Source organism: Rhinopithecus bieti, unplaced genomic scaffold (assembly GCF_001698545.2).
Source record: "Rhinopithecus bieti isolate Rb0 unplaced genomic scaffold, ASM169854v2 scaffold_52060, whole genome shotgun sequence".
NCBI lineage: Eukaryota > Metazoa > Chordata > Mammalia > Primates > Cercopithecidae > Rhinopithecus > Rhinopithecus bieti.
In genome coordinates this window covers 104,030-115,216 of record NW_016820384.1, presented here as the reverse complement: position 1 = coordinate 115,216, position 11,187 = coordinate 104,030, and the positions used below count along the sequence as shown (strand labels likewise).

The window sequence follows — 11,187 nt, the reverse complement described above, 5'->3', positions numbered from 1 at the left end:
GTGGCCGAACCCGGAAGTGCACTGAGGCTCGGCGAGCCAGAACTACAATTCCCAGAAGCCTTCGCGGCGCGGGAGGTGAGTGGGCGGGGTTCCGGTTCCTCCAAGGAAGTGGGCCAGTGGACCCGGTCAGAAGCTGGGCGAGCGTCAGCGTCCGGTGCCTGGGGGGGCGTCGCACCTGTGCTTGGGCAGGTAGGTCTAGGGGAGCACTCAGACCAGCCGCGGGACTGGGAGGCTGAGGCCAGTGCATCGACGCGTAGGGAGTCGCTCTGGCGTGACGTCAGAACGAATAGAAAAGGCGAGGACCCTTCCTGGGTGCCCCTGCCTGTCAGACGCTGCGCGCGACCCACTGTCTCCTCTAGTCCTGGGGGAAACCTGTGAGACAGTTGCGACATCCCCATTTTACAGTGGAGGGAGCGTCTACCGAACCCTTCAGGAATCTATGTTTTTACATTTAATAATAGTAAAATATAAAGAATCATTTTATTTTTAAATTTTGAGTTCTTTCTCTGCCTATAAGGCCTGAAGGATCTGTTCCCCCACCTCTCCCCTTTTCTCTGTTTTTTTGTTTGTTTGTTTTTGTTTTGAGACGGAATTTCGCTCTTGTCGCCCAGGCTGGAGTGTAATAGCGCGATCTCGGCTCACAGCAACTTCCACCTCCCGGATTCAAGCGATTCTCCTGCCTCAGCCTCCTGAGTAACTGGGATTACAGGCGCCCGCCACCACGCCCAGCTAATTTTTGTATTTTTAGTAGAGACAGGTTTTCACCACGTTGGCCAGGTTGGTCTCCAACTTCTGACCTCAGGTGATCCGCCCGCCTTGGCCTCCCAAAGTGCTGGGATTACAGGCGTGAGCCACCGCGCCGGCCCCCTTTTCTTTTTGCCCTCATTTCTTGCCCATTTGCTTTGCACATTTTCCCCATTCTCCAACAGATCCAGCAGACTCCAGCCCCCGGGCGTTTGCATGTGCTGTTTGCACTCCCTGACAGCCTGTCCTGAGGGATTCATTTGGCTCTCACTGTCTGCTCATTAGGGGAACATCATCTTCTCATTAGGGATTGCCCCACCACCCGTTGTGAACTTGCAAGCAAACCCTTCCCTCCCCACATGCTCCCTGCCTCCTCCTTCATCTTTTATTTTTTTCTCTAAAGAACTTTTCACTATCTAGCACACTATATATTTTAAGTATTTATTTGGTCTACTGTCTGCCTTCACCACTACAATGTCAATTCCATAAGAAAAAGCATTTGTATCGATGTTGATCACTGCTGCATCACCAACACCTAAAAAAAAAAAATGACCTTGCACATAATAGATGCTCAATAAATATTTGTTGACTAAATAAAGGTTCCTGTCTCTGTATTAAACACTTTGATATCTCATTACCCAGCCCAATCACCCTATGAGGTAGTTGTGTTAATTTTCGTCCTACCAGGGAGGTAGCTGAAAATTGGAGCCCTACTGTATGAAAATACATAATTTTTTAGTTTTTAAAAAATGCTTGTCAAAGCATTCCTGTAGTTTTCTTCACGTAAATTCTGACCTTTAACAACAACGAATTATTACTATTTGAAATGTAATCTATTCCCAAAGCTGTTTTGTTTTGTTTTGTTTTTGAGACGGGGTCTCGCTCTGTCCCCCAGGCTGGAGTGCAGTGGCGTGATCTCAGCTCACTGCAAGCTCTGCCTCCCGGGTTCACGCCATTCTCCTGCCTCAGCCTCCCCAGTAGCTGGGGCTACAGGCACCCGCCACCACGTCCGGCTAATTTTTATTTTTTTATTTTATTTTATTTTTGTATTTTTAGTAGAGACGGGGTTTCACCGTGTTAGCCAGGATGGTCTCGATCTCCTGACCTTGTGATCCGCCCATCTCGGCCTCCCAAAGTGCTGTGATTACAGGCGTGAGCCACCGGCCCGGCGCCAAGTTTCTTATTATTAGTTATTGTGGTTGATCTTTTAAAAAATACTTATTTTGTATCTGGTTAACCTACTGCAATGTTATTAATTCTTATAATACTCCAGTTGTCTTGGCTTTTCTATTGAGACAGTTATCTACAATTTCATTTTTTCCTTACCAGTATTTTAAATTAGACTTTGTCTTTCATGTTGGATTATATTGGCTACCATTTCCAAAACAGTATTACTAAAAGAGGCATTCTTGTTTGTGTTCTTTTAATGGGCATATCTCCAAGGTTTGAGGGTTAAATGTGACGTTGGTTTCTAAATTGAAGTAAGTAGCTTATTTTTTTTAACCTTTTATTTTGTAAATTTCAAAACAGAAGTAGGGACTCAATGAATGACCCCCCATGACCTATGTCATCCAACTTAAATATTTTCACTCAGTCTTGTTTCATCTGTATTTCCACCTATATTGTGCTTTCCACTCTCTTCATCTCCCAGTGATTTTGAAGCAAATTCTACATATTATTTTATTTTGTCTATGAAATGCTACATTTCAGCGTGTGTCTAACAAGAACTGGTTTTAAAAAGAAAACTTCAATACAAAATAGATATATGTTATAACTACTGGGTACAAACAATACAAAATTATTTCCAGATGTTATTAGCAGAAGACCCAAGAGAGTTAACTAAAAGCAATTAACATCGAGGAGAGTTTAAAAGTAATTAAATGTGATACAAGTAATAATAAACATTTATGTTACATTCTATGCTAATAATAATAAACCTTTATGTGAAACTCAGTGCTAAGCAGTCTTGTAAGATACATATTTTATATACAATATATTAAATATATAATATGTATTATATATACATATAACATATTACATATAATACATATTATATATTTAATATATATAGCATATATTATATATTTTTTCTCATTTAGTCCTCACCACAACTCTTGTGAAATGAGACTGTTATTTACATTTTACAGAAGACAGAACTGAAGCCTAGAGATAAGTAACTTACCCTAGACTGTATTAGGATAGAGTTGGAATTAGAGACCAAGAGGTTGAACTCTAGAGTCCATGCTCTTAACTTTTACATTATGTTGCCCCTTGTCTACACGTCAGTATCTTTCCTCTACATGCAAGCAATACTAAGTTTGCAAACAAGACAGAAAAAGTTCACATGTATTCACAAAAAAGCAAAAAAAAAAAAAGCTTTATAAATAAATTTAGTAAGATAAATATAGGTCATCTGAAGAAACCCTCAAAACCTGACTGAAAGAGAAAATGGACAAATAGAAATGCCGTGTTGCTAGCTGTGTTGTAAAGATGTAAAATCTTGCAGACTGATCTACAAATACAAATATGACAAAATCAGAATGGGATGCTTTGAGTATTAGCTCATCTTCCTTTTCTCACTTCATTTATTTTTCTGCTAATTGTTTAAGATATTCAGAAAACAGGCCAGGCGCAGTGTCTCACACCTGTAATTCCAGTACTTTGGGAGGCTAAGGCGGACCAATCATGAGGTCAAGAGTTCAAGACCAGTCTGTCCAACATGGCGAAACCCTGTGTCTACTTAAAAAATACAAAAATTAGACAGGCATGGTGATGCATGCCTGTAATCCCAGCTACTCAGGAGTCTGAGACAGAAGAATCGGTTGAACCCGGGAGGCAGAGGCTGCAATGAGCCAAGATCGTACCACTGCACTCTATCCTGGGCAACAAAGCGAGACTCTGTCTCAAAAAGAAATTCAGAAAATAGAGCATTAGTACTATAAAATGTAAAACTGACTTTGTTTATCTGTCTTTTGTTTAGTCTTTTTTATTTTCTTTCAAAATGAACAAAGTGGTAGTGTTTACTTCCAGGAACCTATAAATCCTAACTTAACCTAAATATTACAGGACTTTAGAAGAATTACCACTGCTGGGCACAGTGGCTCATGCCTGTAATCCCAGCACTTTGGGAAGCCAGAGCAGGAGAATCATTTGAGCCCAGGAGTTTGAGACCAGCCTGGGCAACATGGCAAAACCCCATCTCTACAAAAAATACAAAAATTAGCCGGGCCTGGTGGCACAAGCCTGTAGTCCCAGCTATTCAGGAGACTGAGGTAGGAGGGATTGCTTGAGCCAAGGAGGCAGAGGTTGCAGTGAACCAAGATCACGCTACTACACTCCAGCCTCAGTGACAGAGCCAGACCCTGTCTCAAAATAAATAAATAAATGAATGAATAAATAAATAAAAAAAAAAAGAGTTACCACTCAGGAACATTCTAGAAAGAATTCTAGAACGATGCCCATCTAATCTAGAGATTTATCTATCAACTGTCTGGGGAAGAGCTGACACCAAAGTTCCATATTAAGGTTCTGTTTATTGGCCAGGAATTGGGTAAGGGCTCAACATACAGTGAAGAGCAAGAAGATTATGAATCCATTTACTATAAATAATAGAAGACAAAAGTAAGAGTCACTAGAGGGTAGAAGGGCATGATCTGTCTCTAGGATGTCGGGGGAGGGGGACATTTCTTGGCAGGGAAGAGGAAAGTTCCCAGGGTTCAAATAGGGTGGTGTTTCTGGCACTACTGAGTGCAACCCTTAGGATCCTAACTCCGGTCTCCTGTATCACATCTAATGATTAATTTTTAAAATCTGAATTAATGTTATCATCACCATGATAGCCATTCAGCTCCAAGGATGGCAACAACCCATTCCGAAAACTCTTTCCTCATTTCCAGGAGTTTTCAGTATTGGTTTCCCCCCCGTGTTAACAGTCCTTTTCTGTCTCCTTTGCTTGATGTCTCCTGTAAACATCGGAGGGACCCAGGCATCAGCTGTCAGCCTGTCCCTTGCCTTGTCTTCATCCACTCTGCTTGGGGTTGACATACAGGCCTATTGCTCAAACCCTGTAAGTTCCCAAGAAAGTCCTGTTTTCCTGACTAGCCTTTGGGCAGCTCTGGGAACTGAGCTCTCATAATGTTCTATCTGGTAAGAGTGCTTTTGTTTGCCTGAGGCCTTGAGCCATGCTGTACCAGTTTGTCCAGATGGTTTATACTAACAGTGTGATTTATGGAGGAACATCTGGAGTCTGGAGCGTCAGTGACTGACCCTTTACAAAAACCATGGACACCCAGGTTTAGGTGAGTTTCCCTCCATGTCAATGCTTCACACACGTCGTCACACATCATTGCTGGGGGATTTCCCATGTGCTATGGTTTGGATATTTGTCTCCTCCAAAACTCATGTTGAAACTTAATCCCCAGGCCGGGCGCGGTGGCTCAAGCCTGTAATCCCAGCACTTTGGGAGGCCGAGACGGGCGGATCACGAGGTCAGGAGATCGAGACCATCCTGGCTAACACGGTGAAACCCCGTCTCTACTAAAAAAAAAATACAAAAAACTAGCCGGGCGAGGTGGCGGCGCCTGTAGTCCCAGCTACTCGGAGGCTGAGGCAGGAGAATGGCGTAAACTCGGGAGGCGGAGCTTGCAGTGAGCTGAGATCCGGCCACTGCACTCCAGCCTGGGCGGCAGAGCGAGACTCCGCCTCAAAAAAAAAAAAAAGAAACTTAATCCCCAGTATGGCAATATTGAGAGATGGGGGTTTTGCCTTCATGAATGGATTAATCCATTCATGGACTAATGGATTAACGGGTTATCATGGGAGTGGAACTGGTAGCTTCATAAGAAAAGGAAAAGAAACCTGAGCTAACATGTTACCACACTCAGTCCCCTTGGCATGTGAACCCCTGCACCCCTTCAGGACTCTGTTACAGAGTCCCCACCAGCAAGAAGGCTCTTACCAGATGCGACCCCTTGACCTCAGACTTCTAAGCCTCCATAACTGTATGAAATAAATTTCCTTTTTAAAACAAATTACCCAGATTTAGATATTCTGTTATAGGCAACAGAAAGCAGACTAATACACCATGTGACTCCACTGAAGGAGAACACTTGGAAGCTGGTGCAGGGTATCCTCCAGACTTCACCCCATGCACCTTTTCCCTTTGCCAATTTTATTCGCCATCCTTTTGCTGTAATAAACTATAACCATGAGGTTAACAATTGGGTCCTGTGAATTCCTCTAGAAAAATCTTTGAGCATGAGGTGCTCTTGGGGACCATCCTGACAGAGGAGTTCATCCAGCCCCATAACTTTAAATCCCACTGACAACTCTCAAACGTGTATCTCCAGCCATGATCTATCTAGACTTTTTTTTTTTTTTTTTTTTTTGAGACGGAGTCTCGCTGTCTTGCCCAGGCTGGAGTGCAGTGGCCGGATCTCAGCTCACTGCAAGCTCCGCCTCCTGGGTTCATGCCATTCTGCTGCCTCAGCCTCCCGAGTAGCTGGGACTACAGGCGCCTGCCACCTCGCCCAGCTAGTTTTTTCTATTTTTTAGTAAACACGGGGTTTCACTGGGTTAGCCAGGATGGTCTCGATCTCCTGACCTCATGATCCGCCTGTCTCGGCCTCCCAAAGTGCTGGGATTACAGGCTTGAGCCACTGCGCCCGGCCCTATCTAGACTTGTATGAACAATTGCCTACTTGATTCTCCAACTGATTCTTGACATGTCTGAATTCTTGACATGAAGCAAATTCTTCATTTCTCTCCTTATCCCAGAGTTGCTCAGAAAGTGACCTGCCAGTCATCCAGTTGCCCTGGCAAGAAACCTTGTCTCCTCACTCTCTTTACCTTCAGCAAATCTCATTCTGACTCTCTCCACCCCTGCAATTCCCAGAATTCTAAGCATTTCATGCCTACCTCTCAGGAGCCTCAATCCCTCACTTCACTATGTGTTTTCTCCTTTTATTAAGAGCTCTTAATTTCTTAAGAGCTCCTTGTTCCTTATCTTCTGCCATGATTTGAAAAGCCACTTCTTCTCTGACCCCTGCCTTTGTCACCTGCTCCTCTCTGGCTGACTCAGACTTACTCTTCTCCCTGGTGAGCAAAAACCCAACGGTGTTTGCTCAACCTCAACCTGCAACTATGATATCCTATGCTGTTCAGTCTCAAACCTCGGCCCTCTAACTCTAGATCCACGGGCTGTCATTTTTACCGTTACCATTGCTTTGAAAAAAAAAAATATGAGTCAAAATCTAAGATTCTGTGGGAGCCAGGGCCTGACCAACCCATTGCAGTAGAACACCACAAGGTATACAGAGATGACAGAGAATGACTGGCTTATAATATGCACTTAATAAATGTCATTAAATATATGATAGAACATGGTTTCTCTAGGACTCCTGGAGAAAAAGATCTCTGCTTCCATTAAACCGAGGAGTTGATTTGGACGTAAGTGTCGGGCTCTGGATTCACAAGCTCCTGTTAAACGAAGAGAAAATGTGAGCTCCATTTGCTAGGTGGACCCTCCCAGTCTACTCACTGTAGTCTGGGGCCCAAACAGCCTGGTACTTTCCTTTCTTTGAAAATTCCAGAAATCTTCCTCCATTCTCATCACACTTTAGTAACACTGGCACCTCTCTGTTCCTGGAATGGCCCATGTCCTTCCCCACTGTGGTAAACAGACTCTAAAATGGTCCCCATTATCCCTGCTTCCTGGTATTCATTCCTCTATGTAATCTCCTCACCTTGAGGGCAAGACCTGTGACTTGCATCTAACCAATAGAATGTGGCAAAGGTGGTAGGATATGCATGATTGCATGTATGTGATTCTGTTACATAAGATTATGACTTCTGTCTTGGCTTTGAAGAAACAAGATGCAATGTTGTGAACTGCCTATGGAGAGGGCCATATGGCAAAGAACTGAGGATGACCTCCAGCTGACAGTAAGAAACTGAGGCCCTCATTATGACAGCCTGCAAGGAACTGAATGCTGCTAATAACCATGTGAACTTGGAAGTGGATCCATCCCCAGTTGAGCCTCAGATGAGACCTGGGCTTTGACTGACACCTTGATTATATAGCCTTGCAGAAGAGCTGTCTAAGCAATGCCTGAACTCCTGACCCACGGAAACTGTGAGATAATAAATTCATGTTATTTTAAGCTGCAAAGTCTGTGGTAATTCATTATACAGCAACGGATAACTCTACACTCACTTCTGGGCCTTTTTTCCTGATGCCTCTCAAGTTGAAATGTTTCTCTCCATACTGTTTGCATGGTTTGCTCCTTCTAATCCCTTCAGAATGTAGCAGACACTGAGTTGACTGACCTAGCATTCTTCCCCACACCACCTCCCTCACTTGCTTCTATTGAAGAGACTGGGAATGTTAATGTATCACTTTCTCAGCCTCTGTTGCTACAAGGAGCACCATATGACCTTATTCTGGCTGAGATATAAGAGGAAGCTTACTGAGTGGGAAGACCTTTTGCCCTACTAATAATAGGAAACAAACATGGCTCCCCTACGCAGACACTGGTGAAGAGAGGGACTCAGGTGGCTAAGGTTTTACCAGTTCAAAGCTGATTACAGAGTTGACAAACCTAAACATGATACCGTGGCCTGAACCAATCTGATTCTCCTATGGAGAATTTGAACCTAGAAATGCTTAAAGGGCAGCAGAAAATGTTGTTATATGTACTCTGAAGTTATAGAGAAGCAATGACCAGGTGACATACATAGAAATTCAATCTGAATTAAGAGAATGAAATGAATTCATAGATTAATGAAAATGAGAAACTGTGTAATAAGAGAGAAACAGCTTCTTTGTGGCATTCGAGTTGCCAAGAGGCGCAGGAGTAATTTCTGAAATTGAGTTATCTGATATTTCTCAGTGTTCTCTCAATTAATCCCCATTCAAACTACATTCAAAGGGTTTAATGTTCTTAACATTAAAAATTCTTGACTAAGATATTAATATATGAAACATTCAGCCAGGTGCAGTGGCTCGCATCTTAATCCCAACACTCTGGGAGGCCAAGGTGGAATGATCGCTTGAGCCCAGGAATCTGAGGCTGCAGTTGGCCATGATCGCACTACTGCACACAAGCTGAGCGAAAGAGCAATACCTTGTCTCAAAAAAATAAAAAGGTATATAGGATATTCACATTTTTCAAGAATAGTTCATCTGTTAGGCTAAAATCTACCCCTCTTTTACCTATCCTCCATGGTAATTTATCTGCCCTCTGGAACAACAAGGAACACATTTATCCCTCTACTTGAAGCCTGTCAGACACTAAAATAATGGAGTCCTCCGTCCCTAAATTTTCTCTTTTCCAAACCCAATAAAACCCTGTCAGTAGGACACGGATTTGAGCCCGTGTTATGGCCTCTCACTTGTTCCTCCTCTGGATAAATTCTGACCGGTCACTGACTTGTTCAGAATATAGAATCTAAAGTCCATTCTTGGAAATGGAGTAATCTGGCTGTCCTGATGACAGGGTTAAGATCACTTGCATTCTCTAAAGTAATTCTACTAGTCCTTAGAACTATGGAGCCATCACTTGACTGCTCTAAACTTGTTATTGGAACCTTTGCTTATGGCTGGATGAACTAATAGTTTTCTTCTTTTTAATTTTTTTCTTTCTGAGACAAGGTCTTGTTCCATTGTCCAGGCTGGAGTGCAGTGGCTGGACCTCAGCTCACTGCAACCTCTGCCTCCCAGGTTCAAGTGATTCTCCTGCCTCAGCCTCCCAAGTAGCTGGGATTACAGGTGCCTGCCACCATGCCCAGCTAATTTTTGGATTTTCCGTAGAGACGGGGTTTCACCGTGTTGGCCAGGCTGGTCTTGAACTCCCGACCTCAAGTGATCTGCTCACCTCCACCTCCCAAAGTGCTGGGATTACAGGCATGAGCCACCACGCCTGGCCCAGTTTTCTTCTTTGAGAATGATGTAACTAATCATACCTCTCTGTTTTATTGTTACCAGGAAGCTTAGAGACACATAAGAGATATAGGGGCAGATATCATGTAGGCCCAGCATATATTTTTTACTTTTTACCCATATCTTGACTTCTTGCTATTGTTAAAAATATTTTTTCTGATTGTAATTTCTATTTCTAATTTAACACCATTTTGTAATGTTGTATATAATGCTTCAAATCTTCCACAGGAAAAACTGCTTCAAATCTCCTATGAGAAAAATGTGGGGAAGTAAATATCATGAATGAAATGAAAGATTGGAAAGGAAAGGAAGGGAATGAAAAGGAATAGACTGTTTAGGAATGTAACTGAAAGAGATGGCAAAGACATAAAGGAAATGGAGGGAAACTGAATAGGACAGAAAGGAATACAATATAAATTAAAGGCAGAGAATGGAGTGAAATAAAATGGCATGATGTCCAAAGAAGTGCAAATGAAAGAAATTAAATGAAAAGGAAACTTGTAGTGGAAAGAAAGAAATAAAGTAAAATAAAATGGAGCAGAAAAGAGAGTAATAAAATAAGGTAATGAGGGGGAGAGAAATGGAGAGGAAATGAGAGAAAAGTAATATAGTAGAAGGAAAGTCTAACATTAAAGAACAAAAATAGAGCAACAAAATTAAAAAAAAAAACAAAAGGGATGAAATGGAATGCCATGCAATATAAAATAATGAGATGAAATGAAACTGACATCAATGGTGTAAAGAGTAGGAAATGCAAAGGACTGCAAAGAAATGGAAAGAGTTTAAATGAAGTGAAAAGGAGTGGAATGGAATGACTTGAAAAGAAGAAATTAAATGGAAAGCTTCAAAAGGAAAGTAATAAAGACAAGGGAATGAAGTGCCATAAAGGGACAGCATGAAGTGAGAAAACATGGAGTAGAATGGAATGGAATAGAATAGAATGGGATGGATTGGAGAGAAATGAAAAGGGAAAGGAATTGAAGAGAACAGAGGGAGAGGAATGGAAAACAGTGAAATAGCATTGAATGAAAGGGGAGGGGATGGAGAAGAGAAAGTGAATGGAAAAGAAAGAAGGGAATGGGAAAAAAGAAAAAGTGAATGGGAAAGGAATATAAAGAATAAGAACTGGAATGCAGTGGAATGAAATGAAAACCAATCAAATGGAAATGAATGTAAATAGGGACATTTACATTTACATTCTCCTAGGAAGGAATGGAGAGGTAGAAAACAGAACGGATGGCCGGGCGCGGTGGCTCAAGCCTGTAATACCAGCACTTTGGGAGGCCGAGACGGGCGGATCACGAGGTCAGGAGATCGAGACCATCCTGGCTAACACTGTGAAACCCCGTCTCTACTAAAAAATACAAAAAAACTAGCCGGGCGAGGTGGCGGGCGCCTGTAGTCCCAGCTACTCGGGAGGCTGAGGCAGGAGAATGGCGTAAACCCGGGAAGCGGAGCTTGCAGTGAGCTGAGATCCGCCCACTGCACTCCAGCCTGGTCGACAA

General features: G+C 42.6%; 1 protein-coding gene across 2 annotated transcripts in view; it reads right to left on the bottom strand.

The window, feature by feature from the left end:
• Nucleotides 1–6,420: 6,420 nt before the first annotated feature.
• Nucleotides 6,421–11,187, bottom strand: part of CEACAM20 (CEA cell adhesion molecule 20) — a 25,766-nt gene continuing 20,999 nt past the window's right edge. For both annotated transcript variants that reach the window (XM_017859781.1, XM_017859782.1), the window contains exon 12: nt 6,421–7,221. In XM_017859781.1, the coding sequence (XP_017715270.1) occupies nt 7,168–7,221 (54 nt within the window). In that variant the 3' untranslated portion in view covers nt 6,421–7,167. The remainder of the gene's footprint in view (nt 7,222–11,187) is intronic.